The sequence below is a fragment of the Benincasa hispida genome, chromosome 2, assembly GCF_027475165.1.
Source record: "Benincasa hispida cultivar pf3 chromosome 2, pf3_genome.v1.1, whole genome shotgun sequence".
In the NCBI taxonomy this organism is placed as follows: domain Eukaryota; kingdom Viridiplantae; phylum Streptophyta; class Magnoliopsida; order Cucurbitales; family Cucurbitaceae; genus Benincasa; species Benincasa hispida.
Genome location: NC_143479.1, coordinates 66,568,991 through 66,595,427, shown reverse-complemented (window position 1 = coordinate 66,595,427; position 26,437 = coordinate 66,568,991). Strand labels below are relative to the sequence as shown.

At 36.8% G+C, this 26,437-nt stretch overlaps 1 protein-coding gene and 1 pseudogene across 7 annotated transcripts in view; both read left to right on the top strand.

Moving 5' to 3' along the window:
* Window positions 1-2,630: 2,630 nt before the first annotated feature.
* LOC120070533 (pentatricopeptide repeat-containing protein At5g48910 pseudogene) lies at window positions 2,631-6,259 on the top strand (annotated as a pseudogene). Of its 5 annotated transcripts, XR_016527668.1 has the most exons (4): window positions 2,631-3,044; window positions 3,149-4,965; window positions 5,612-5,799; window positions 5,876-6,259. The product of XR_016527668.1 is annotated as a pentatricopeptide repeat-containing protein At5g48910 pseudogene, transcript variant X5 (transcript). The 5 variants fall into 5 exon arrangements; XR_016527667.1 differs by having other exon boundaries at window positions 5,612-6,259; XR_016527665.1 differs by having other exon boundaries at window positions 2,669-4,965.
* A 1,047-nt stretch (window positions 6,260-7,306) lies between these two features.
* The window catches only part of LOC120070976 (haloacid dehalogenase-like hydrolase family protein), a 30,738-nt gene continuing 11,607 nt past the window's right edge, over window positions 7,307-26,437 (top strand). The window contains exons 1-13 of one of the 2 annotated variants that reach the window (XM_039022946.2): window positions 7,307-7,857; window positions 9,441-9,541; window positions 10,090-10,146; window positions 10,243-10,337; window positions 10,819-10,918; window positions 13,045-13,103; window positions 13,341-13,465; window positions 13,785-13,917; window positions 14,904-14,991; window positions 15,083-15,167; window positions 22,335-22,395; window positions 22,516-22,591; window positions 22,669-22,779. In XM_039022946.2, the coding sequence (XP_038878874.1) occupies window positions 7,485-7,857; window positions 9,441-9,541; window positions 10,090-10,146; window positions 10,243-10,337; window positions 10,819-10,918; window positions 13,045-13,103; window positions 13,341-13,465; window positions 13,785-13,917; window positions 14,904-14,991; window positions 15,083-15,167; window positions 22,335-22,395; window positions 22,516-22,591; window positions 22,669-22,779 (1,464 nt within the window). In that variant the 5' untranslated portion in view covers window positions 7,307-7,484. Of the gene's footprint in view, window positions 7,858-9,440; window positions 9,542-10,089; window positions 10,147-10,242; window positions 10,338-10,818; window positions 11,036-13,044; window positions 13,104-13,340; window positions 13,466-13,784; window positions 13,918-14,903; window positions 14,992-15,082; window positions 15,168-22,334; window positions 22,396-22,515; window positions 22,592-22,668; window positions 22,780-26,437 lie in introns of both variants that reach the window. The other variant, XM_090310701.1, reaches the window with a different exon arrangement.

The window sequence follows — 26,437 nt, the reverse complement described above, 5'->3', positions numbered from 1 at the left end:
GTGGCTGATAAATATAATTATTGTTCTATGAAAGTTTGTTATCGATATACAAATGTTGGTAATTAGTGTGTTTATTTCATATTTGATGAGTATATGTAATGGATTGGAAATATTAATCCTTGTTTATGGATAAATTATTATAGAAATGTGTTTTATTGCAGGTAACTTTGTATTTATTTTTGTGGTAGAGTGTATTGTTCTGTCTATTGTTATATTTCAAGTTTGAGTTCATGAATTCATAGGTGGAAAACAAATATTGATGGCTTGCCATGTAATTTTTTTTTATATTTTTAATAAAAAACAATGACAGACATTTTCTGACCCAACACGAGACATATAATGTCATTTTTAACTTTTTGACCGATATTAAAAATGGATTCGACAATGGAATTTTAAAAAAAGGACAATAATTGAAAAAACGGACATAGATTCTAGGCTTCAATATGTTGAATTGACAGCATCATGCAGTGAAAGAGTTCAGGATCCATAAGCATTTTAATTGATTAATTTTGGCAGAAAAGAAACATGCTAAAAAAGAGTATAATAGGTTTCAAGAACATACCTTGGCCAAACCATCGAAATCTCTATTTTCAGCTACTAAATCCTCTGAATCCTTGTGTAAACCACCACAAGATCTTTTCTACTATTCTCTTGGTGCTCTAGATTGAGTTGTGAGACTCAAAATAAGTTAGAATCAAAGGGAATATGGAGAAAACTCACTGAACCAACCCATTGAAGAACACCTTATTCATCTGAATTTTTCTGCAAAAATTCAATCGGTTCATCAATCAATTCTTCACCTCAATCTGTGCTGCATGGGATGCAGCTCATGCTTGGAGTAAATTAAGGAAGAGGTGGTGGGTTCCTAGTGAGCAAGTTGAAGATAAACTTGAAAAATCATTTTTCAAGTTTGTGTAATTTTTCAATTTTCAAAAATCCAAAATTGATTTTTAAATCATATTTTATTTCTAAAATCAAAATTTATTAATTTTATAAATTAATTTCATAAATTAATTTTCTAATAAAATTAATAAATAATTATTTAAACAATTTAAATAATTCTAATTAATTTAATATCTAATATTAAATTAATTTTTACACAAATTCATCTTTATATATTTAAATCATATTTAAATATATTTTCGAGTTTGATTCTAATTTGAATGTTTCAAATTAACTTATCACGCTACTCTAGAGCTAATTCATTTATGAGCTATTAGGGGACCTCATGGACCTACAGATCATAGGCTCCCACGATCTGAGATTAATCGACTAAACTCATTAGACCGATCTAACCCCATTCATTAACTAATGGGTCACTCCACTAAAGCCCATAGTTGAACTCCTCAGATATATTATGTCCACACGATATAACCATGATTAGTAAGTTAATCCTTCACAGGTTATTTGTAATAACGGCGGGGTCAAATTTCTGTTTACTCCCAAAATTATCTTTGGTTCCTTAAGTCCCCACTGATCCCCTAACGAACAATTGTTTTGTGATCTAATCGCAAAATCGAGCCCCTCTCATGCCAAATGAGAGGGTGGGACCCCTTGTTCAAGCTCCAGAATCAACACTTAAGGGAACAACCTCTCTATTATCCTTAAAACGGGTAGGAGTGAATTCCCTCTTGCACCTTATGTCCTCAGCTATCTATCCAGTCTTGCCCCTGAAATGGCAGTCTTATTGAGCCGGCGTTGTTGAGCCAACCCTCACCTATGCAAATCTAAGGGCAATCCCGAATAAATAGGAGTTCATAGTTAACTCAGGATTAAATTCAAGTTACCTAGGTCATTGCTTTGAAATAATCAGTCTTATTCAGTAAACAGCGTTATAAAGTAAGACTGACTCATTTCGTGGTCCGATCTTGTACAAACTCTTTTGCACAAGGACACCCCCACTCCTCATGTCCAACATGAACGAATTAGGATCACTTCGTTTGTAGCACTTTACAACTCCTTGTAACAACTACAGAGTAGGCTACATCCAATAGTGTTACCAAAATAAAATACCCAACCTTATCCATATATTATAGATCATTTTGACTATTTACTCGAACTTGATCCACCTTTATGTCTACACATAAAGTTCAAGTACTCATTCAATAGTCAAGGGACTTTTAGGTTTATTGGATTTCTATTCAAGCAATAGATCTATTCAATAACACCTTATTGAATTTTCAAAATAAGTTTCATTATTTACATACCACAAGTATACAAAAAACATTTGGCAGAAAATTAGGTAAAATATTACTTATATACATTTTTTATTCTATTGAGAATTATAGCAAATAAACATACAAACAACATTTGTTAATAAGTTAGAGAACATTGTTGTTGCAAGGAAGTTTGTTTCGCATGCATTGTTGTGCACATATTTTAAAATGATAGTAAATGATGGATTGACTTTAATTATTGATGGCTATAAAGAAAATAAGAGATTATTAATTTTTGGACTTCGAATGCAAAAATGAGTTAAAAAGTTTTATGTTGGTAGTGACTAAAGATGATATCGTCTCGTCCAAATAATGAAAAAAAAATGTTACTCATGAAAGAGAAATGATTAGATACAGACTAGGTGACCCATTTTTCCATACTTTTCATTTCTTTTACTCGCAATTTCTTTTTTTGAAAAAACTTGACTAAGGCTTTTTCTAAGTAAAAAACGTACCGTTTGTTGACAATGATCCAAAAGTTCCATATTCCCAACGAACTTCCCAACAGTTTATATAAATGATTGTGGCTTGATTTTCATCAGCTAAGGAAAAAGGCATCAAAAGATGAGCTCAATCTCCACCTCACACCTCCCTTCTCCCTTCAAACCAGTAGATTTCTCGATAGAGAAGGAGATTCCCCCATCAAAACTTTCGCAAAAAACAGTTTTGAAGCTTTTCGACTCAAAATCCATCGCTTCTTTGCATTATCTCAGCCAAGTTCATGGACTTGTGTTGCGTAGTGGCCATTTCCAAGACCACTATGTCTCTGGCGCGTTGGTGAAGTGTTATGCAAGTCCCCATTTCAGCAATTTCGACTTTGCTTTGAAGGTATTCTCCTCAATCCCAAATCCCAACGTTTTCATTTGGAATATTGTGATTAAAGGGTGTTTAGAGAACAACAAACCGTTTGAAGCTATTTACTTCTATGGTAGGATGGTTATTGATGCTAGGCCCAATAAATTCACATACCCAACTCTGTTCAAGGCTTGTTCTGTGGCACAAGCTGTTCAAGAAGGGAGGCAAATTCATGGCCATGTGGTGAAACATGGCATTTGTAGTGATATGCATATCAAAAGTGCTGGAATTCAAATGTATGCCTCTTTTGGTGGCTTAGAGGATGCAAAGAAACTGTTTGATAGTGGGGAATCTGATATTGTCTGTTGGAATACAATGATTGATGGGTACTTGAAATGTGGGGATCTGGAAGCTGCTAAAGGGTTGTTTGCTCAAATGCCTATCAGAAACATTGGCTCGTGGAATGTGATGATCAATGGTTTAGCTAAGGGTGGAAAGTTGGGAGATGCAAGGAAGGTGTTCGATGAAATGAGTGAAAGAGATGAAATTTCTTGGAGTTCTATGGTAGATGGTTACATATCAGCAGGTTATTACAAGGAAGCATTGGAAATTTTTCAGCAAATGCAAAAAGAGGAGATCAGGCCTGGAAAGTTCATTTTGTCCAGTGTCCTAGCTGCTTGTTCCAATATTGGAGCCATTGATCAAGGGAGGTGGGTTCATGTTTATCTGAAGAGGAACTCCATTAAATTGGATGCAGTGTTGGGGACTGCCTTATTGGATATGTACGCAAAATGTGGTAGGCTGGACATGGCATGGGAGGTATTTGAAGAAATGAAAGAAAGAGAGATCTTCACTTGGAATGCTATGATTGGTGGGCTTGCTATGCATGGAAGAGCAGAGGATGCACTTGAGCTTTTCTCTAAGATGCAGAAGGGGAGGCTGAAACCAAATGGAGTCACACTGGTCAGTGTCCTAACTGCTTGTGCTCGTGCAGGTTTTGTTGACAAAGGCCTGAGAATTTTCAAAACGATGAGAGAGTTTTATGGTGTGGAGCCTGATATTGAACATTATGGATGTATGGTTGATTTGCTAGGGAGGTCAGGGTTGTTTTCTGAAGCAGAGGATTTGATAAGCTCAATGCCCATGAAACCCAATGCAGCTGTTTGGGGAGCACTCTTGGGTGCCTGCAGGATTCATGGAAATTTCGAATTGGCTGAAAGAGTGGGGAAGATTTTGCTCGAATTAGAGCCGCACAACAGTGGCCGGTATGTGTTACTGTCAAATATATATGCAAAAGCAGGGAGGTTTGATGATGTTGCTAAAATAAGAAAGATGATGAAGGATAGGGGGATAAAAACATTGCCTGGTGTCAGCGTAGTTGATTTAAATGGTACAGTTCATGAATTCAAAATGGGCGATGGATCACATCCACAAATGAAAGAAATTTATAGAAAGCTAAAAATAATAAAGGAGAGGCTGCAGATGGCAGGCCATTCACCAGGTACATCTCAAGTTTTATTTGATATTGATGAGGAAGAGAAGGAAACTGCAGCTCGTTACCACAGTGAAAGGCTTGCAATTGCTTTTGGATTGATTAATACCTTGCCAGGTAAACCCATACACATAATGAAGAATTTGAGGGTTTGTAATGATTGCCATTCGGCTACCAAGCTCATTTCTCAAATTTATGATCGAGAAATAATTGTGAGGGACCGTGTTCGTTATCACCATTTCAGAAATGGAACTTGTTCATGTAAAGATTTTTGGTGATCTATGCTCCCCAAAAAGTGTGCATACGCAATTATACTGAGTAAGCATCTAAAGCAACGGAATGCTATAGTTGACAACTAAAAATGAGAACCTAGTCAAGGTTTTGGATTAACATTTTTACAGTCCGTTTAAAGTATACAATTCGAATATCGAGACCCAGTGCAATCAAGCTTCGAAAGATAAGGTACACATGCTCATATATCTGTAACCTTGAAATAATTTACTTGTTATGTTCTAAATTAAAGTAAATGTACAAGTTTAATTTCATCTTCATAAGGAAAAGTGAAATGTTTTCCAAATTTCAATGTGTGATTCATAAAGCTTAAGCAAAGTATGGATTGGTTAAAATCGTTTTTCATATCATATCTTTTCATTTCATCAGAAAGTAGCTAGCACAAAGCGATCATTATCATGTAGATATGTACTGTTATAGCATATTTCTCGAAATTTTCTCTAATCAAACATTTTTGAGCTGCTTGAGAAGTCACCGACTGTTTTGGATGGCTAAACTAATTAACTTAATTTTGCTGTCTGAAACTAATCGTTCCATTTCTTTGTAAAGTTCAAAATTGATTTCTTCATCCATTAACACCTGTTACATCCATTAATAGCCCTATTACATCCATTAAGAGATGTCTTCATCCATTAACACCTGTACACTAAGCGCTGAGCCCTATCACATCTAACCTTATTCTAAAGTCTTACTGCTCATCACTGCTTTTGTTACCTCAAACCATTGGAGTAATGAGAAATTTACTTAAACATATCATTGAAAACAGGACTTATCCAGCCGACGGTTCAAAATTTATTCTAACACTCATTTATTACAGTGACCGAAGTGCGCAAGTCTCGTTAGAGATAGGGGGAGAGTACTACACGTGCTCATAAGTAAAATATGGAGTGAGTTCTGTCTATGAACTTGAGAGATAGGGACAAATAACATGCTTCACCTGCTCCTCTTGTCCTCTAGGCCTCTATCCCTCCAGTCCAAAGCAAAGAGAAGGTGAAGGCTTTCCAGGTTGCTAATAACTTTCACTATTTTGATCTTCATTACTGTAACTGTTAATTGAAGGTTTTGCTGCCTATGTTGCCAGGACTGAACCAAGCCACAACTAGCTTCCCATATTTACTAGAAGCCTTTTCATTTTCAGGTTGATCATTTGGCTTCAGCAACATAGTTGCACCATTTCCAATCCCAACTTTGTATGAAGTAGAAAGAAGCACCAATTCAGCCTTCTCAACCTGTACTTCACAATTAAATCCTAGAATGAAGGAATTACAATGCCTGTAATGTCAATAAATTTATGTATTAATGATACGCAAACATGTTTCTTCACTTCATCGTACCTTGCTCTTCAGTCTTCACCATGAGAAATTCATACATGATGGAAGATTTTATTTTACACAACTGAAGCAGTGTATGGGCGCTTGTGAATGAAGTTTATGAAATCAATGCAAAAGCTTCTACATCTATTAAATCTGCTTCTGTTTCTCTTGTAATATCATCATAGTCAAAAATTTATTCACCATTTCTAATGGGTTTAACACGTTCTTCCTGTGTAACTAATTCAGTTTACTCTCACCAAATGATTCCCCCCTCCCTCTTTTCAACTGAGTTAAGATTCAGAACTTGTATACCATTATTTGTGTTGATATGAAATCGACAAATAAAAATAAATAGAAAAGTCTAAATAGAGAATCGACATACAAATTTCCATGGTTCACCAACAGTATGTTAACTATCTCTACGACAGAGGGAGAACAATTACTATTAGAGAGGACAATTCAGAATACATATGACGATTCTAGGGATAAAAAGTTTATATAGCGAAGGACTCTAGATCCTAGAGTAAAAAACATAAGTAATGCAAATAGACAAATACAAATACAAATATCAGATTCAAGGCAATCTAACATGATTGAAGACATTCCAACATGTTTTGTAATGCCCCAGGTCCAAGATTCGGACCAGGACTTGGAATTCGGATTCGGCACCTGATGGCCCCGATTCCCCTGCGACCCCTGCAACCTAGCTATGTCATCCTCACTTGCCTTGAATGCTTCTAGAAGTGAAAGTTATCTTCACAAATTAACACGGGTCATTTCAGCATGTTTTGTCCTCACTCACATGTATCTTAGGAAAATTCTTAGGAGGTTACCCAACATAGGATTGCTCCAAGCTAAGCATGCCTTGTTGGTATAGGTATTAACTTTAAATTCTTTTAAGTCTTTCTTAACCATACTTTCACGTTTTCAAGATCTCTCATTCGAATGTGATACCGGTTCATTCATGTATCCCTCCTAAATTTGGGTCGTTATATGTTTCATTTCGGAAGTCCTATTGAAGGGAGGCAGTCCAAACAGTAATTAATTTGGAGAGATATGAGCCTGAGAAATAGAAGTGAATGGTATCGTTAGCTTACGAAGTGGATAATGCAAATGAAAGAGAAAAAAATAAGGCAAGCCCATTTCTCCACCACTGAAACCGAAAAGAGCGTAAATTTCTAAAAAAGAAAAAAAAATTTGGAAAACAGAGGAGAGAGAGAAACAGAGAGACAGTGACAGACAGGGACAGAAGGAAATCCCTACCTTACAATGCATGCGATCCGTAAAATGACATTAAAACCAATCCATTTTAACGAAATTCAATGGCGTTTTTAACGAAACTCCCCTCTCTGCCACTCACAGACGAGAAAGAGTTCCATGGAAAGCTCTATGGCCTTGAAGTATCTTTCCCCTTCTCCTCCGCTTACGTCTTCAGCCAGATTATTCTTCTTCTCGAGTAAGCTAAGAGGAACAAAACCCACATCAGTTCCTTACTATCTTCTCGAATGGAGGTCGAAACGCTCTGTGTTTTCGCGAAAAATGGCGGTTAAAGCATGCGTGAAGGTGGAGGAGAGCAGTGCTAAGGAAAGTGCTTATAAGAGCGAGTGGGGGAAGGTTTCGGCAGTGTTGTTTGACATGGATGGAGTGCTTTGTAACAGCGAGGACCTATCTCGAAGGGCTGCGGTCGATGTTTTCAGGGAGTTGGGTGTTGAAGTCACCCCTGAAGACTTTGTGCCATTTATGGGGACTGGTAAGTTAAGATGAACAGGTTTTTTCTGTTTTTGTTTTTGTTTTTCTTTTCGAAACTTACTTGGTTGATAATTATGTTTACCAGTAATACTATTTTAATTGTGAACTGTAGTATGAAAATTGTTATGCTAAATTTGTAAGTAGCGTTATGATGTGGGGATGTAAGTTTGAATATAATACTGGAGATTGCGGAAAGTTCTACTGTTTTGTTATTTTACTACACACGATAACAATGGGTTGGCAGTGGTGGTTATTGAGATAAGGGAAAGAAAGTAAAAGGAATTTTGGCATGAACCTGGGGTGTATCCTACATATACATTCAAATGCTACTGAACTTTTTCTTCTTCTTCTTATAATCAAATTGCGTAGAGTTAGATAATTGTTCATGAGATTAGTTTAGATGTATGTAAGTTTTTTTTGGATACTCAGAATATCGGTACGTAATACATCAGTAATATCATGAAATTGACAAGTAAAGAATACAAAAAAACGTAAAAGAAGAGAGAATATCGACACACAGATTTACTTGGTTCACTAATAGTGTGTTAGCTACATCCATGGGACATCAAGACCCTCGTACCAGGTCGTTTGAAGTCCCGGATAAAATATTCAAAACATTCCAACAAGTACTTTAAAATAGTTGTTTATAATCTATTCATCAACAGCCTAGAAATCAACTGTTATATCACTATGCCGAATTCTAGATTGTGGGAAATTACGGGTTTTAATTTCGTAACAAATTACTAGAGTTGGGTTGATTCCTTAGGAAGAGTGCTATTGCCTTCGATCAGAGTCACTAAGCTCCAAAGTCGCATCAAATGAATGGTGGGGGAGTAATAAAGTAATGTCGTTTGTCAAGAATTAGTGTAATTGTGGGATTACTCGTTGGTTGAGCCTAAGAATTTGGTGCGTAAATTTCAAGTCTAAGGTCTCAAGTTTACTGGTACACATGGTCATCAACAAAAAATGGAGGTGCCAACAGGGTAAAAGGATCTTAATCTTGTGGATGCTTTGGCAGGGCTAGTGATTGGGGATAGATCTCTCCGTTCCTTTTTAGATAAGAAACTAAGGACGTATACTCCTCCAAAGAAATTAAGAACATCCTAAGCACAAGGGGTTAGAGATTACCCCTCTCCACAAAACTAACAAAAGAGAGCCAAGCTCTCTGCACTTTATTTCCTCAGTTATGATCTCTTACTTTTAAGAGGAACTATGCAATGGATACTATTCTCCCTTCTTTCAGCTGTGTTTCCTTTCTTTCTCTGTGTTTTTGTGGCTCTAGCCTCTAGTCAAGTAATATAAGAGTAAGAGTGTAATTTAAAAAAAAAAAAGTTTTATATGCTCCTTGTATTCATTCCTTTTTTTTCCTCAATAAAAGGTTGATTTTTATGGAAAAAAAAAAAAGAACAAAAAGAGAAAATAAGAAAAAGTGAGAACCTCATGGATCATTATTGCACATTCAGTTTCCAAAACGTAATATTCAACCAGAAGTTTTCTCATTCTGCATCACTTAATGAACTGCATATGATACAATTTAGTAACTACTGACTCTAATGCTCATAAATTCTATGTTTATTATACCAGGTGAAGCGAACTTTTTAGGTGGAGTTGCATCAGTGAAAGGGGTAGCAGGATTTAGTCCTGAGGCAGCAAAAAATAGGTTTTTTGAGATATATCTAGAGAAGGTAATCACTAATCAGTTTGCAACATTTTCCCTTCTTTTGTTGACTAAGCATATGTTTTTCTTATTTAGTTCTTATTATTTTAAAAGTGTTAATTCAGTTCTTTATGTATTTACATTTTTCAATGAAACCAATTCTGTAAGTGGAGGTTAAATGTAGTTGATTGTGAAAACTTGTGTGAAATTATACTTAGAATATTAGCAAAACTTTAGAAGAGGAACAAGGCACCCAACCCCTCCAAAATTGTATAAAGTTAGCAAAAATTCCTCCTTTTTTTTCCTGCTTAGTAGCTAACTTAGAAAGTAGCTTGGTCTGTAATTTTACCATAAGTCACATGTAACATTCACCGACAGAAACAGTATAATTGAAAAATGTTAAAAGCATAAGAGAATAAATTGAAGCTTTGTAAACAATATGAATTAAATTGAAAAAACACCTATTTAGAGACTAAAATATATATTTAGCCTATTTTGTTCATCTGAAATTTCAGTAATATCTTTGCTATATCATTTGCTAACATCCGACTGTAATTGATGTTTTCCGCATAATAGTATGCAAAGCCCAATTCTGGAATAGGCTTCCCTGGTGCACTGGAACTCATTATTGAGGTGTGTATTTGTGGAATATAAGCTGCTTGTACTTATCATTATGATCATGATGATCATCATGAAACTTACTATTTGAGTTTTGACTATCACCGATAGTGTAAAAGCAAGGGCCTTAAAGTTGCTGTTGCATCTAGTGCTGATCGTATCAAGGTTGATGCAAATTTAGCTGCTGCAGGGTTACCATTGTCAATGTAAGTTTGATTGCATGCTACACTTAATAGTCTTTGGGTCGAATTTAATATTTCTTAAGAAAGTGACTTTCTAATTACGTGCATCAGAGCTACAAAGTTAAAATAGAATGGTTTCACACTCAGTAAATTGAAGCTCTATGATGATTCAATTAGAGAACCATAATCAATTCATAGTGCATAGGTGAAACATGGTTTAGATTTTTTGCTAGAAAGGAATTCTTGTCGTGGCCAAATATCATTTACAAGGAAAATTTAGAACATACTAAGCGTAATGGCATTCTTCTCAAATCTTTGACCATAAATGATTTCAAATTTGGTTCAGAAAGTAGTCATGAAGAGAATAATCTTGAAACTAGTTGAAAATATTTTAGCCGATGACTTTCTAATGTTTTTGGGTTTGGGCCCTTGAAACTTTCAATATAATTTTTCTCTGTGACTTGTTTAAGATTTTTAATTATGCATTTACGACTCTCTCATATAGGTTTGATGCCATAGTATCAGCTGATGCTTTTGAGAATCTAAAACCTGCACCCGACATATTCATAGCTGCATCAAAATTGTTGAATGTGCCCTCTGATGAGGTACAAAGATTCACCACCTCTTTCTTCTTTTCTGATTTCGATGCTTTTGAGAATCTAAAACCTGCACCCGACATATTCATAGCTGCATCAAAATTGTTGAATGTGCCCTCTGATGAGGTACAAAGATTCACCACCTCTTTCTTCTTTTCTGATTTCTCTCTTTCTCTTCTTCCTGAGCCTCCAATGTGTAAAGCCATTCAATTTCATTTCATTCTCCTTTTTGGCATTAAAGATTTGCTGTAAGTTGCTTGTAGAATGCTCCTAGGCGTGCAGGATTTCCATTGTATCACTATGCTTTATTCAGTGATTTTGTATGCTAGTGTTAAAACCAAACCATATGTCTATCTTTAAAAGTTTGCTTACCCAGGTGGTCTCTTTCAGGACACCCTAGTAAAGTGGCCTTTGCCTTGAACGTAAAATTTTCTTCATCATTGTCTTTATTTATTTATTTCTGTGGCACCATTGTCAATCTATTTTATTCATTTTGGTAAAAGATCTATCCAGATCTTTTATTCATTTTGGGTTTCTATTGAGTTATGTGTTTAATTGGATTGTTTTACTTTTTCTCTAGAGTTTTAGTCTTTATGATGTAATTTGGTTCTAGCTTTGTATTGACATGCTTGAAGTTTTTTCTTTGTTTCCTCTCATGTACTTTGAGCATTAGACTCTTTCATTATATCAATGAATAGTCTCATTTTTGTTTCAGCGAAAAAAAAATAAAAAAGATCTATCCATGTCAATTATTGGAGTATGCGAATAATAAATATATATGACGACGAGAATTCTGTTAGATGTTTCCTTATGAAGGCTACCCAAGTACAGATTATTTTTTTATTTTTTATCTTTATTTTTATGAATCGCTGAGTGAGAGCCCTAGTTAGAGATATAGTAGGATTATTAGTAGAATATTAATATGGTTATTAGAAGGGGTATATTAATAAATAGGTAGTAAGTTTGTTAGGACTTTTAGTTATAAATAAAGGGAGTAGGGGTTGAGAGCAAGTAGTGAAGAATTTTGTGTGATTTCCTTTGGGGAATTTGGGGAGAGTAGCCCTCTCGAAAGGCTATGGTATATTGTAGTTTCTTCATTGATGTTGCAATATATATTTCTATATTTAGTGTTCTTTGTTGTTCTTGAGTATCCTATTTTTATGAGAAACTTTTGGTCATAATTTCATTGATAATATGAAATTTCAAAACGGCAAACAAGCCATAAAAGATTACATGATGCTATTCCTTTGTACTATAACAGAAGTAAGATTGTAATCACAAAAAAATGGGTGAATTTGTTCTTGAGTGTCCATGTTAGGTGGTATCCTAACATGCTATTAATTTTGGATAGCAATTTTGTAATATTACACTCTGCACCATAATATCCACAAGAGCTAATAATTCTCTCTCTCTCTCTCTCACACACACACAGTATTGTTTTACTGATCAAATGATCAGGATTAGGAGTTTCAAGGCCTGCAACATAACTTACTTTAGTGAAGATCAATATAAACAAAGAGATTACTCTTTTGTTCAATAATTTTATTTTTAACTAAAAAAAGTAAAAAAAGAAAAAAAGAGTCTAATGGATCACAAATATAGTCTCGGTTTAATAACATATTGAGTTAGCTTCGGTTTAGCTTTGTAGATACATTTAACAGAAATTCTATTAGGATAGAATTAGAAATATTATTAGAGTATTAAGGGTATATTAGTAGTTAGTTAGGAAAATTGTTATGGTGATTTGTTATAAGTAGAGTGGATACGAAAGGATAGTGGTATATATGGACTTAGTTGATTTAGGTAGACTGAAGAGGGGAGGTTCCAACTACCTCGAATTACATGGTAGGTATATATATCTTCTTCATTATTAATATAATTCTATATGGTTTCTATCAACTTCATTCCTCATCTTGCACATAATTATCCCTGTTCTTTAGGCTAAGATCGCTGGCTGGTTTATTAGCTCGTCCTTATTGGTCTCCTCAATTCTCTGTGGAAGAATGCCTCTTGTCCATTTTTACGTGAAACTTGAAATCATTTTTTTACATATAATCAGATCTATCTCTTTCTCCTGAACATTAAATGTTAATTGTGCTGTTGTAATTGTTTGAATGTTTTCTATATTTCTCCAGTGCATTGTCATCGAAGATGCACTAGCTGGAGTGCAAGCTGCCCAAGCTGCAAAAATGAGGTACTGAAAATTTTCACGTTCTCTCTCTATTAGAAGAAGTGATGGATAATAAGCACGGTTTGATCTATCAACACTAGACTTCCTTTGTATTGTTAATGGAGATCGTTGGTCTTTAATATGTTGTCCAGTTATTGCTCCATTTCATCTGCTTCTCTCTCTATGTAAATAAAAATAAATATGTATTTTATTTTTTTATTTTTATTTTTTTGGTTACATATTGTTATATACTGCTTGCAGATGCATTGCTGTTAAAACTACATTATCGGACGAAACTCTAAAGACCGCTGGTCCATCACTTATTCGAAATGATATAGGAAATATCACAATTCATGATATTCTCTCTGGTGGTTCTGATGTCTATAGTATGTAGCCCTGAGAATACACTGTGATGTCATTTTGTACCAAAATGTTGAACAGAGAGAAGCTATATCTGTGCCTTGTTACATGAATTATAACAGCAATTCATTTTTCTTTGATCGGAAGTAAGATCAATTTCTAGCAATCGAAATACTATGTATCAGGAGACCACTTTTGAATAAACAAATTTACATTATCTGATTGGTCGTCCTTAGTCATTTCTGTTTCATGAAAAAATAGTATTTTTGTGTGTATAACGGTACACACAAGTTAATCTGTTTCTATCTAATAGTTGAAGTTAGTATCTGGCATATATCATTGCAGATGAGAAGATACAGGAACCTCCATTTCTTCAAACCTCTGCACAACTTCCCCCACAAAAATACACTGCAGGCATTGATGCTGCTGCTGTACAGGACTTGGATGCTGCCAATGATGGTTCGTTGCCAATTGGAAGGTAGAACTCAATAGAACTTCTACATCTTCTACGAATATGACCCAAGAAGACTATGCTGTTCATATTGAAATGTCGTACCGCTATTTTCATTCAAATAGAACTGCCTTTAGTGGGTAATAGAATTCCTTTTTTCCAGCCTGTGCCCCATTGAAACCCTTGGGATAAGTACCTCTACTTTTCAGAATCATTAGCAAATTGCAGATAGAAAATACTAACTCACTAACTTGAGGGAGAGTGTTGAATGGAAGAAATTTTTTTTGAATCTTCGGCCTATTTTGACTTGGCTGCTCGGTTGTCTGCATATCATACAGAAATGATAGGCCTCGACTTACCATGAATTTTTCTGTTTCCTGTTTTGTAAGTCGTTAAGAAGCACAAGCACCAGCACAACATGAACATTGTGGCATATCAATTTCTAAAAAAGTAGGGCACAACATTTTGGGGACACGTTATGTATATGCCAAAGAACAATACTATCCATTGAACAGGTGTGTGGTCGCCAACTGTGTCCAGCAGATTCACGAAACGAACATAGAAAACAGAATTAAACAAGTGTTTGTCCTCTTTCCTCTTAAATATGTTTCTTTTTGTAAGTGGGTTTTATATTACTGTCATTTACCGGGAGGAGATAGGACTTTTAATCGAAGGAATGGTCTAATTTTTTTTTTTTAAGAAAATAAAAAAGTATCCCATGTATATGCATAACATGTCGCCTATATTATAGGAAGTTAGAAGATAATTAACAATTGCACTTCTTTCTTACATGTGAGACATGTGTCCAACACCGATAATTTGCCAAGATTTGAGCGTCCATACTTCATAGTTATTTCCCAATTGACAAGGATTGGAGCTTGGAATATCATTCCTTTTTCTAAAAAAAAAAAAAAAAAGAAAGAAAATTGTGATGGAGTGGCTATATTATCAAAATACTTGAGAAATATACATCTTTCCGGAATTTGTTAGATGCTTTGGTGAATTATGGACAGGTTGCAGGGTACTAGGCGTGATATAGTGAGATATGGAAGCTTGGGAATTGCTTTTTCTTGTCTCCTATTTACCATTACAAACTGGAAGGTGCAGTTTCTTTTAACCAACATGAGAGTACATGACATGATCCAACTTTCTAAGTTTTTTTCTTACTTAAACTTGTGCATCAATTCCCCAGGCAATGCAATATGCATCTCCCAAAGCTATTTGGAATTTGTTATTTGGAGTAAACCAGCCTTCTTTCCAAAATAATGGAAATTCAGGTAAATATAACATATTTAATTTGCCTGCTGCATATCCGTTCCTTAATTAATACTTCTTAGTTTTATTTATAGAAAGTTAAGGAAAATTATTCAGGAGAAAATTACATGAAAGAAAGAGGGTATGGATGCTTAAATAGGATACTTTAATACTTCTTAGTTTTCTAACATATTTAATCAGGCTTGTCAGCTCTGATTCCATGCTGAAAATAATATTTTCCGTCTTATTTTCTTTGACATGAATTGGATAAAAGCCAGCAAATGTAATACAAAAATACAAAAGAATAAATTAGCACAAAATGATTTTCCAATTCAAGATGTTAATCGGAGCTGGGAGAGTTTTATTGTTTCTATCCAGTTACTCCTGTTGGCATTGCTATGTTTACATTTGTTGTCTGGTATCTTTTTGTAACTTTTGTTTTGTGTTTCCTTTTGGATTTTGTATATTGGAGCATTAGACTCTTTTCATTCCCTTAATGAAAAGTGTGGTATCCATTCCAAACAGAAAAAGTTAAATTAAATTAACTAACACAAAAGGAAATATTCAAGTCAGTTGAAGATTTGGTGCAAAAGGAGGCTGACCTGAAAGATGGGGAGACAATTGTGGGTGAGGAAACATGTGGGGAATGGGTGGAATAACCAGACATTACCGGATTGGGAATTGGTACTAAGAGTGAAAGGTGGACGACCTAGTGCAAACTATGGTCAAGGTTGGAAGAAGTGGGTGAAAATGCTGATCTTCTCCTGTGAAAACTCTAGGTTCTAATTATTCCGAGTTAAGGGATACTTTGAGATTCATGAATGTTAAAAAAGAGAAGAGGGAAGAGAAAACAACAGGATTACGTAGAAACCCTAGTGCAGGAAGAAAAATCACGATATAAAGTCTTTTCTTATTAAAACTGATACACTAAATACACAGGGACTCGTTGTATAAATAGATAGTAGGAAGTCCTAGGGGTCTTACACAATTACATAAATGCCCCTAGGTTAAAAACCCTATTTCCAACACTCCCCCTCAAGTTGGTGCATAGATATCAACAAGCCCCAACTTGCTTAATAATTAAAATTTTGTCTCAATAACCCTTTTGTAAGAACATTAACAACTTGTTGATTTGAAGGAATATAAGGGATGCTTATGTTTCCACTGTCCAACCTCTCCTTAATATAGTGTCTGTCTATCTCCACGTGTTTAGTTCTATCATGTTGAACTGGGTTGTTTGCAGTACTGATGGCAGCTTTATTATCACAAAATAATTTCATTGGAAGCTCATTATCTTGCTGGAGATCTGATAATACTTTCTTCAACCAGATTTCTTCACAAATTCCTAGACTCATGGCCCGATACTCTGCCTCAGCACTACTTCTAGCAACAACTCCTTGTTTTTTACTTCTCCAGGTGACTAGATTTTTCCAGACAAACGTACAATATCCAGACATAGATCTTCTGTCAACAACAGACCCTGCCCAGTCAGAATCAGTGTAAGCTTCAACAGATCGTTTATTAGTTTTCCTGAACATTAGACCTTTACCAGGAGTTCCTTTCAGATACCGAAGAATACGTTCAACTGCTATCATATGGTCTTCACAAGGAGCTTGCATGAACTGACTCACAACACTTACTGCATAAGAAATATTTGGTCTTGTGTGAGACAAATATATCAACTTCCCAACTAACCGCTGATACCTTTCTTTATTAACAGGAATTCCATCATTCTTATCACCAATTTTTGCATTGTATTCTACTGGCGTGTCAACAAGTTTACACCCAGTCATACTTGTTTCCTTTAGCAAGTCCAGTATATATTTTCGTTGAGAAACTGATATACCCTCTTTTGAGCGAGCCACTTCCATTCCCAGAAAGTATCTTAGCTTCCCGAGGTCTTTAATTTCAAATTCTTTAGCCATCTCTGTTTTTAGTCTTGTGACTTCTACATCATCATCTCCAGATAAAACAATATCATCAACATAGATAATAAGAACAACAATTTTCCCTGATGTTGATCTTCTTATAAAAAGAGTGTGATCGGAATGTCCTTGAACATATCCCTGTGCTTTCACAAACTTCGTGAATCTGTCAAACCAGGCCCTTGGAGAATGTTTCAGTCCGTATAGTGATTTTCCTCAATCTACACACTTTATTTTTAAATTGACTCTCGAACCCGGGAGGGGGACTCATATAGACTTCCTCCTCAAGTTCCTCGTTCAAAAAAGCATTTTTAACATCAAGTTGGTGTAGGGGCCAATCTTTATTCACAGCTACTGACAGAAGCACTCGGATCGTGTTAAGTTTAACCACAGGTGAAAACGTCTCAGAATAATCCATTCCATATGTTTGGGTGAAACCTCTTGCAACAAGTCTAGCCTTGTATCGGTCAATCGTCCCATCTGACTTGTACTTTATAGTAAACACCCATTTACATCCTACTGTTTTGTGCCCTTCAGGCAAAGTCACCGGTTCCCAGTTTTTATTCTTTTCCAGAGCTCTTATTTCTTCCATAACAGCAGACCGCCATTCTGGTTTTTTCATTACAACACTTATGTTATCTGGAATCACTTCAGTGTCCAAGCTAGTAGTAAAAGCCTTGAACTCGGATGTCAGATTACTATACGTCATGTAACTATGCATAGGATATTTAGTACATGAACGGGTACCTTTCCTCAGGGCTATAGGAAGATCAAGTGACACATCACGTTCTTTCACCTCTTCAGGTTTCTCACCATGATTTACTATCTGTGTATCAGAAACTTCAGTAGTAACTTCCACATCATCATTCGCACGGACTATTTCATCCTCCGTAACTTCGATCATTCCATCCTCTATAGTTTCCCTTTCTATTACTCTCTTAGTATCACTGCTTCCTTCCCCCTTGTCATGCCTACCTTCATCATCCTCCATACATAAATCAACATCATTAGGAATACACGTACCTGAACCTGATGACAGGTTTGACTCTTGCATTGGAGTCGACAGTTCTGGTTCAACAGGTGACACTGCTTCCTTCCTGAGATTCTTCCTGTAGTACGTTTTCCAAGGAACTTGATTGGTAGGAAGAACCAGACTATCATGATCAGGATTAGGTTTAGACAAGGTTCGAATAGGCGCTGACTCTAAAGGAATAGCATAAGAGGACCAGTTAATCTCTTCTTCATTTATGTTCTCCCTCTGAAGATGACTAACGGGAAAGAACGACTGATCCTCAAGAAAGGTGACATCCATAGAGACATAGTACTTTCGAGATGACGGATGATAGCACTTATATCCATGTTGATGGAGTGGATATCCAACAAAGACACACTTTTGAGCACGAGGAGAAAATTTCGTGCGGTTTGGACCATGGGAGTGAACAAACACAACACAACCAAAAACCCTAAGAGAAACATCAGAGATCAACCGAGTAGTAGGAAAAGACTCTTTAAACAACTCTAAAGGGGTATGAAGATTAAGAATACGAGAGGGCATCCGATTAATGAGATGAGCAGCAGTAAGAACTGCATCTCCCCGAAGGTGTGACAGAAGGGTGGCGGATAACATAAGAGATCGGGTTACTTCAACCAGATGCCGATTTTTACGCTCAGCTACTCCATTTTGTTGTGGAGTGTAAGCACACGAACTCTGATGAACAATACCTTTAGAGTCGAGAAATTCTCTGAAAGAGGCATTAAAGAACTCTCGCCCATTATCACTTCTTAAAATCCCAATCTTTGTTTTAAATTGAGTTTCGACAGTTGTGTAAAACTGTTGGAAAACAGAGGACGCTTCAGATTTATCAGTGAGCAGGAAAACCCAGGTGAGACGGGTGTGATCATCTATAAACGTGACAAACCACCGTTTTCCCGTGGAAGTAGTAACCGGTGAGGGACCCCATACATCACTATGAACAAGAGAAAAAGGATTCGAGGGTTTATAAGGCTGAGACTAAAAAGAAACACAATGTTGCTTGGCACGAATACAAACATCACAATTAAAAGAAGTTAAGTACTAGCATTACGAAATAAATGAGGAAATAAGTATTTCATATATTGAAAATTCGGATGTCCTAAGTGAAAATGCCATAACATCACATCATTTTCAGAAACAGAGAAATTTAAAGACATAAACCCCGATTGGTGATCATTCCTAGAGGAAGCCTCGTCAGAAAGGAAGTAGAGTCCCCTATTGTGCCGGGCAGTGCCAATCGTCATCCCCGATTTCAGGTCCTAAAATAAAACCGAATCAGGTGAGAAAATCGCCTTACACCTCAAATCTCTTGTTAGTTTACTGACAGATAACAGATTATATGATATTTTAGGCACATGTAAGGTATCACGTAGAATTAAACCATGAAATGGAGAGATATTGCCCTTTCCTGCAACAGGGGCAAAAGACCCGTCTGCAATTTGAAGCCTCTCATTACCAGCACACGAATTATATGACATAAATAACTCTGAGGAACTCGTAAGATGATCAGTAGCCCCTGAATCCACAATCCATGGTTTCTTACCATTCACACTAATTAGGCCAAAAGAAGGAAAATTACCTGACTATGCAATTGCACTAACCCCAACGGTACTTGAACTGTGTTTACCGTCACCAGGAGATTTCTTCTGAGTTTGGTCATCTATTGAATCACTTGCCAGGGTACGACTAGTATTAGATTTTTCGTGAGATTGTTGTCGTCTGCTATTTGGGGGCTTCCCGTGTAATTTCCAACATTGATCCTTCGTATGCAAAAGCTTTTTACAATGTTCACAAATGGGAGGAGGTTTCTTATCACCATCAGTACCGGACGGCTTGGCAACAAAAGTAGCTGCATTAGTAGTTGAGGTGGTATTATTCATGGCACACGACCGATCTTCTTCCAGCCGTATTTCAGAACAGACTTCTCGAAGTGAAGGAATCGGACGCTGGCCCAAGATTCGACTACGAACCCCATCAAACTTTGAATTTAATCCAGCCAAAAAACACAAACATAATCTGCTTCCTCAATCTTCAAATATTGGTCCCCATCTTGTGGAGAATTCCAGACAATTTCTCTACACAAGTCCATTTCCTGCCACAGTATCGACAATTTGTTAAAATAAGAGGTAACATCCATAGACCCTTGTTTGGATTCATGAACTTGTTTATGGAGTGTATATAGCCGAGAGGCATTCTGTCGTTTAGAATATAGATCTTACGCCGCCTCCCAAATATCCTTGGCTGTGGCAGCATACAGTAACGGTCTTCCTATCTGGTGCTCTATACTGTTCACCAGAGAGAACGTAGCAACGAATCTTCTCCTTTCCAAATTCGTTTTTGTGGATCACCTGGGGCCGACTTTGGAATTTCACTTGTCAAATATCCAAACTTGTGGTGCCCTTCCAAGGCCATCTAGATTGATTGAGACCAAGAAAAATAGTTCTGGCCATTTAACTTTTCTCCGACGATAAATCCGAACATCGTATCCAGATCAGAAATCTGCTGTTGCAGGTAAGCCAACCGTTGTCTTACATCGTCTGGGTAACGAGCTGAACCACAATTTATCGGAATAGGTACTGGTTGCTCGAGACCTCGGTTGTTGGATGTGAAAAAACCATCGGTTCGGCTATTGAAGGAAACCGGATCACCGGGTCGGGTTGGATGGGCTGAAAGTGGATCGGCTGGTGCAAAAAACTGGGTAGAAGAGCTTTCGGGTCGGACAGATGAGCTCTCAGGTCGTGGGTCGGATCGCGGGTTAAAATGAAGGGATCGCGGGTCGAACTAAAACACAACATTCTGCCTTGGGTCGGAATGAAAATCAAAATACCGGTGGCTGGTCTGCCTTGGTTCAACCCGAACCGGTCCGGTTTGCTCTAGACCGATACTAACCCTAATCTGATCCTCCCCCCTTTGCTCCTCGCCCCCGATACTGCTTCCTCTGCCCTGATAATTCTGATCGATGGTCAACACCTCCTCGCGGCCAGCTTGTTCCTCATGTCCGAGACTGCCGAATCTGCCGTGACCGCCGCCGACTCTGCCCTGATCATGATAGCTCCAATCGTGAATCGAAGGTTCCTCGCGGCCGACTCCAGCTCCGATCGGATTCTGACTTGTTCCGGAATAGTGATACCCAGTTGGCTGAGGACAATTTTCCAAAGATTGTACCTGAATGGCAGATATTAATTCCGGTAGGGCGTCCTGAAAACATTTCTTTACCGCTGCCCGGATTGCCGTTCTCATGTCGAAACTTGAAGATCCATCAATAAAGGAGGATTGAGGTTGATTCTCTTCCGTAACAACTAGGTTTTCGTCACCGTGCTCTGATACCATGTTTAAAAAGAGAAGAGGGAAGAGAAAACAACAGGATTACGTGGAAACCCTAGTGCAGGGAGAAAAACCACGATATAAAGTCTTTTCTTATTAAAACTGATACACTAAATACATAGGGACTCACTGTATAAATAGACAGTAGGAAGCCCTAGGGGTCTTACACAATTACATAAATGTTCCTAGGTTAAAAACCCTATTTCCAACAATGAATTATCTAAAGAACCACCCATCCAATTATCTTATGTTTTGTGTTAGGGTCAGTTATCTTGTGTTTTGTGTATGAACAATGGTTCACCGAGGAGAGAGCAACCCTCTTATTTGGCTGTATTGTTGTTCTGTTCTTTATTTCTGTGTAATCAAACTCATTTCCCGTGTTTTGGCTTGTCGATATATCTGAGATTCTGAATATTGAACTGCGAAGGAGAATCCTTGCAGGTGGCAACTGCCTTTATCAGCCCAAGCACAAGCACCATGACAGATGAAGTCTCTACTATAATTTTCAATGAGCTAACAATTTTAATTGGGACTTTGGAAAGAGAAATAAGAAAGAGGAATGTTGGAAACCGGAAAGAAATTGCATTGTCTGTCATGTTAATACCCACATGTAGACATAGAGAGCTTAACTGTGGAGGGATATAAGCTCAAAAACATTTGAAAAGATTTATCAGGATTGGATTAAGTAAGGAGAGTAACTGTATCATCAGCAAGTGAGAGGGATTATTATTTAAAACTCTTTTGTTTTTCTGTTCATCAACTTTTGTACTTCTTATCTTGGTACTTTAACAGTGCTTTATGGGATTTTATTGTCTTTAATATGACTCCTTTGTTCATTTCATGGTTTTACATCCTTGTCATCAGAACAAGGAAAGGAAATCAGACTTATCTCCTTTGTCTGGGTATAGGTGGTCCAGTACGTGACAGAATCCAACGATTTATGGAATATATATCAGAAATAGAAAGCAGGTAATTGCTTTGCGCCGAACTTTTCCAATGTAAATTGCATTAGAAGTTTCTTTGTCCCTTCATTTAATAAATTAGTTAATATTAAGTCTGTTAATTTTTATTTATCTCAAACTATATAAGGGGAACTGCTCCAGTTGTGCCAGAATTTCCATCAAAACTTGATTGGCTAAATACTTCTCCCCTTCAGTTCAGCAAGGTAAATTGTTACTTCACTGTGAACCAAAATATCCAAGCAATGTATATGCTGTTTAAAATTGTTAAAATTTTTGGTAGGATTTGAAAGGAAAAGTTGTTCTCCTGGATTTTTGGACCTATTGTTGTATAAATTGCATGCACGTTTTGCCAGACCTGGAGTATTTGGAAAAGAAGTACAGCGATAACGCGGTAACTTCCTATTCATTTATCTCTTCCAGTTGATTAAGAAAGACATTACTTTGTAACCTCTGCTGTTTCTGCCTATACATACGGCTGAGCTATTCCTAAATTTGTTAATGCAAGAGAAGTTTTCCAAGAGCTTTATGTCATCAATTGTTATCAGTCTAGCAGCTTGAAAAAAAGAAGAAAAATCACTCGCCTTGTTATGAAATCGACAAATAAAGAAAATAGAAAAGACGTAAAAATAGAGAATCGGCACAAAGATTTATGTAGTTCACTAAGTGTGTTATCTACGTCCATGAAGTAGAGGGAGAATAATTTTATTAGAGAGAATAATTCATAATTACAAAATAGAGGTGCCTCTAAGGTTAGAGAGTTTATATATCGCATTTCTCTAAACCTTGGGTCATAGTAAATAATGAAAGATGGCAAATACGTAAATAACTTAAGTTTCAAGGGCAATCGCCAGATAACAAATTCAAGGCACCCCAACTATTTAGTCCCTTCGACCGTTTAAGTGAGCAAGGTAGTGAGCAAGGTATTAGGCCTTCAGTGGTGTATATGCATTCCTGGATAGCTAGAAAGGGAAATACTGGTTAGATGGTACCAGTGTATGCTTTTCCGGAGAAAAGTTAAGTTCCTGCAAAAAGAAAGAATGTACCTGGGGGGATATGTGACCCTGTGAATAAAGTACCTTTTTCCATTTTTTTTTGACAAGTAACAAAACTTCTTGTTAGCCCCTGAAATGGAGTTGGCTTTGGCATCCAATCAGTAATAGACAATATGGAACTTGGAAATCCTCTTGAAAAGAACAACAAAAAAGAACCCGAATCGACATGTATTAAAGAGCCAATATTTTGTAGATAAAAGGATTGATGACAAACACTGCCTCCTCAAGTTAAGATTGAACATTGTAAAATTTTTAGGTTTGAGAAAGAATCAGAATGCTCTATTCATTCACCAAAGATATGAATATATATAAGTGTACAAAGTATAGAAAAGAAAAATATCACAAAATATTTACAAGAATGGAAAACCCTAACTATAGAATTATAACACTCCCCCTCAAGTTGGAGCATATATGTTAATCATGCCCAACTTGTTACGTAGATAATCTATACGTCTTCCATCCAATGCTTTCGTGAAGATATCTCCTAATTGTTCTCCAGTCTTCACATATCCTGTAGATACCAACCTTTGTTGAATTTTCTCACGTACAAAATGGCAATCAACTTCAATATGTTTAGTCCTTTCATGAAATACTGGATTAGACGCAATATGAAGTGCTGCTTGATTATCACACCACAACTTTGTCGGTGTGGTGATTTCAAATCCCAACTCAACAAGAAGTTCATATATCCAAATCAATCCACACACAGATTGTGTCATTGCTCTATATTTTGATTCTGCACTTGAACATGACACCACATTTTGCTTCTTACTCTTCCAAGAAATCAAATTACCACCAACAAAAACACGATACCCTGAAGTTGATCTTCTGTCTTCTTTAGATCCTGCCCAATCGGTGTCTGAGAAACATTCAATATTAGTATGACCATAATCCTTATAATAAACTACGCCCGGGAGCAACTTTCAGATAACAAAGAATCTATTCCAATGTAACCCAATGATCAACGGTAGGGCATGACATGTACTGATTCACAATACTTACTGAATAGGTTATGTCGGGTCGAGTCACTGTAAGGTAATTAAGTTTTCCCACTAACCTCCTATATCTTTCAGGATCTTTTAGCAATTCTCCATCTTTTGTGAGCTGTAAGTTGGGCATCATTGGGGTACTACATGGCTTAGCCCTTAGCTTAACAAGTCAAGTACATATTTTCTCTGTGATAATAGAATTCCTTTCTTGCTTCTTATTACCTCAATTCCTCAGAAGTATTTCAACATGCCCAAATCTTTTATATGGAATTGACTATGAGGAAAGGTCTTTAGAGACTGGATACCTAAAGCACCATCACCAGTAATCACAATATCATCCACATATATGACTAACAAGATGACACCACCCTCAGATCTCTTAAAAAAGACCGAATGATCTGACGTGCTCTTCCGCATTCCAAAGCTTTCAATCACCTGACTAAATTTCCCAAACCAAGCTCATGGGCTCTGCTTTAATCCATACAAGGATTTACGAAGGCGACACACCATTCCATTCTCCCCTGAGCAACAAACCCTGGTGGTTGCTCCATTGAAGATCACCATGAAGAAATGTATTTTTAATATCAAGCTGATGTAAAGGCCAATGATTGATTGAAGCTGATGAAATAAACAACCTCACAGATGCCATTTTTGCTACAGGAGAAAAAGTATCAGCATAGTCAATGCCATAAGTTTGTGCGTAGCCTTTTGCTACAAGGCGTGCTTTTAACCGAGCAATAGAACCATCAGGATTGACTTTAACTGCAAACACCCATTTGCAACCGATAGCTTTCTTTCTTGCAGGGAGAGAAACTAAATCCCAAGTACAATTATCATCTAAGGCTGTCATCTCCTCCATTGTGGCACTCCAACCAGGATGAGACAAAGCCTCATGAACAGGTTTAAGGATGGATATAGACTCTAAGGATGCAATGAATGAACATGGGGAAGGCGGCAAATGGTTATATGAAACAAAAGAGGAAATAGGATGAGCACATGTACGTTTACCTTTACGAAGAGCAATAGGAAGATCATCACTTGTTTCTGGATCCAATGACAAAGAATACTCTGGTACAGGGCATGGAACTGAAGGAGGTTGTCGTCGAGTATAGACCTTAATGATGGGTGGAAGAGTAGAGGTAGCCACAAGTAGAGATGAATCAGGAAGAGGATTGGAAGGAGAAATAACTGTGTAGACAAGGAAATCATCCTCTAATTCCTTATGCTCCCCCTGACTCTTATTCGAAGAGAAAAACAGTGATGAAAAAAATGGGGTATGTTCAAAAAACGTGATATCAGGAGAGACGAAATATTTAGTAGACTTGGACAATAACACCGATACCCCTTTTGGACATGGGAATAACCAAGGAAAATATATTTTAAGAACTTTGGATCCAGCTTGGTATGCTGAGGCCGAACATCCCGAACAAAGCAAGTACAACCAAATATTTTGGGTAGAATGGGAAACAAATGTTGCTTGGGGCATAAAGTACGAAAAGGTATCTCACCCTTAAGAATGGAAGAGGGCATGCGATTTATTAAGAAACAAGTTGTGGAAATAGCATCAACCCAAAAGGATTTTGGAACATGCATCTGAAACATCAAAGCTCTGGCTATCTCAAGGAGATGACGATTCTTTCGTTCTACAACCCCATTTTGAGATGGAGTATCGACACGAGAAGATTGATGAAGAATGCCATGAGCATCTAAATAAGACTTGAGTGTATGAGAGAAATATTCCTTAGCATTATCACTCTGTAGGATTTTAAGAGCACCACTAAATTGAGTTTGAATTTCAGCATGGAAGTTACGAAAATGAGAGAGTAATTCAGAACGACTTTTCATTAAATATAACCACGTAACACGAGAATAGTCATCAACAAATGTAAAAAAATACCTAAACCCTCCTTTGGACTCAACAAGACATGGACCCTAAACATCAGAATGGACTAATTCAAAAGGAGTACTAGCTCGTTTATTGACTCGAGGATACAAACTCAAACGATGA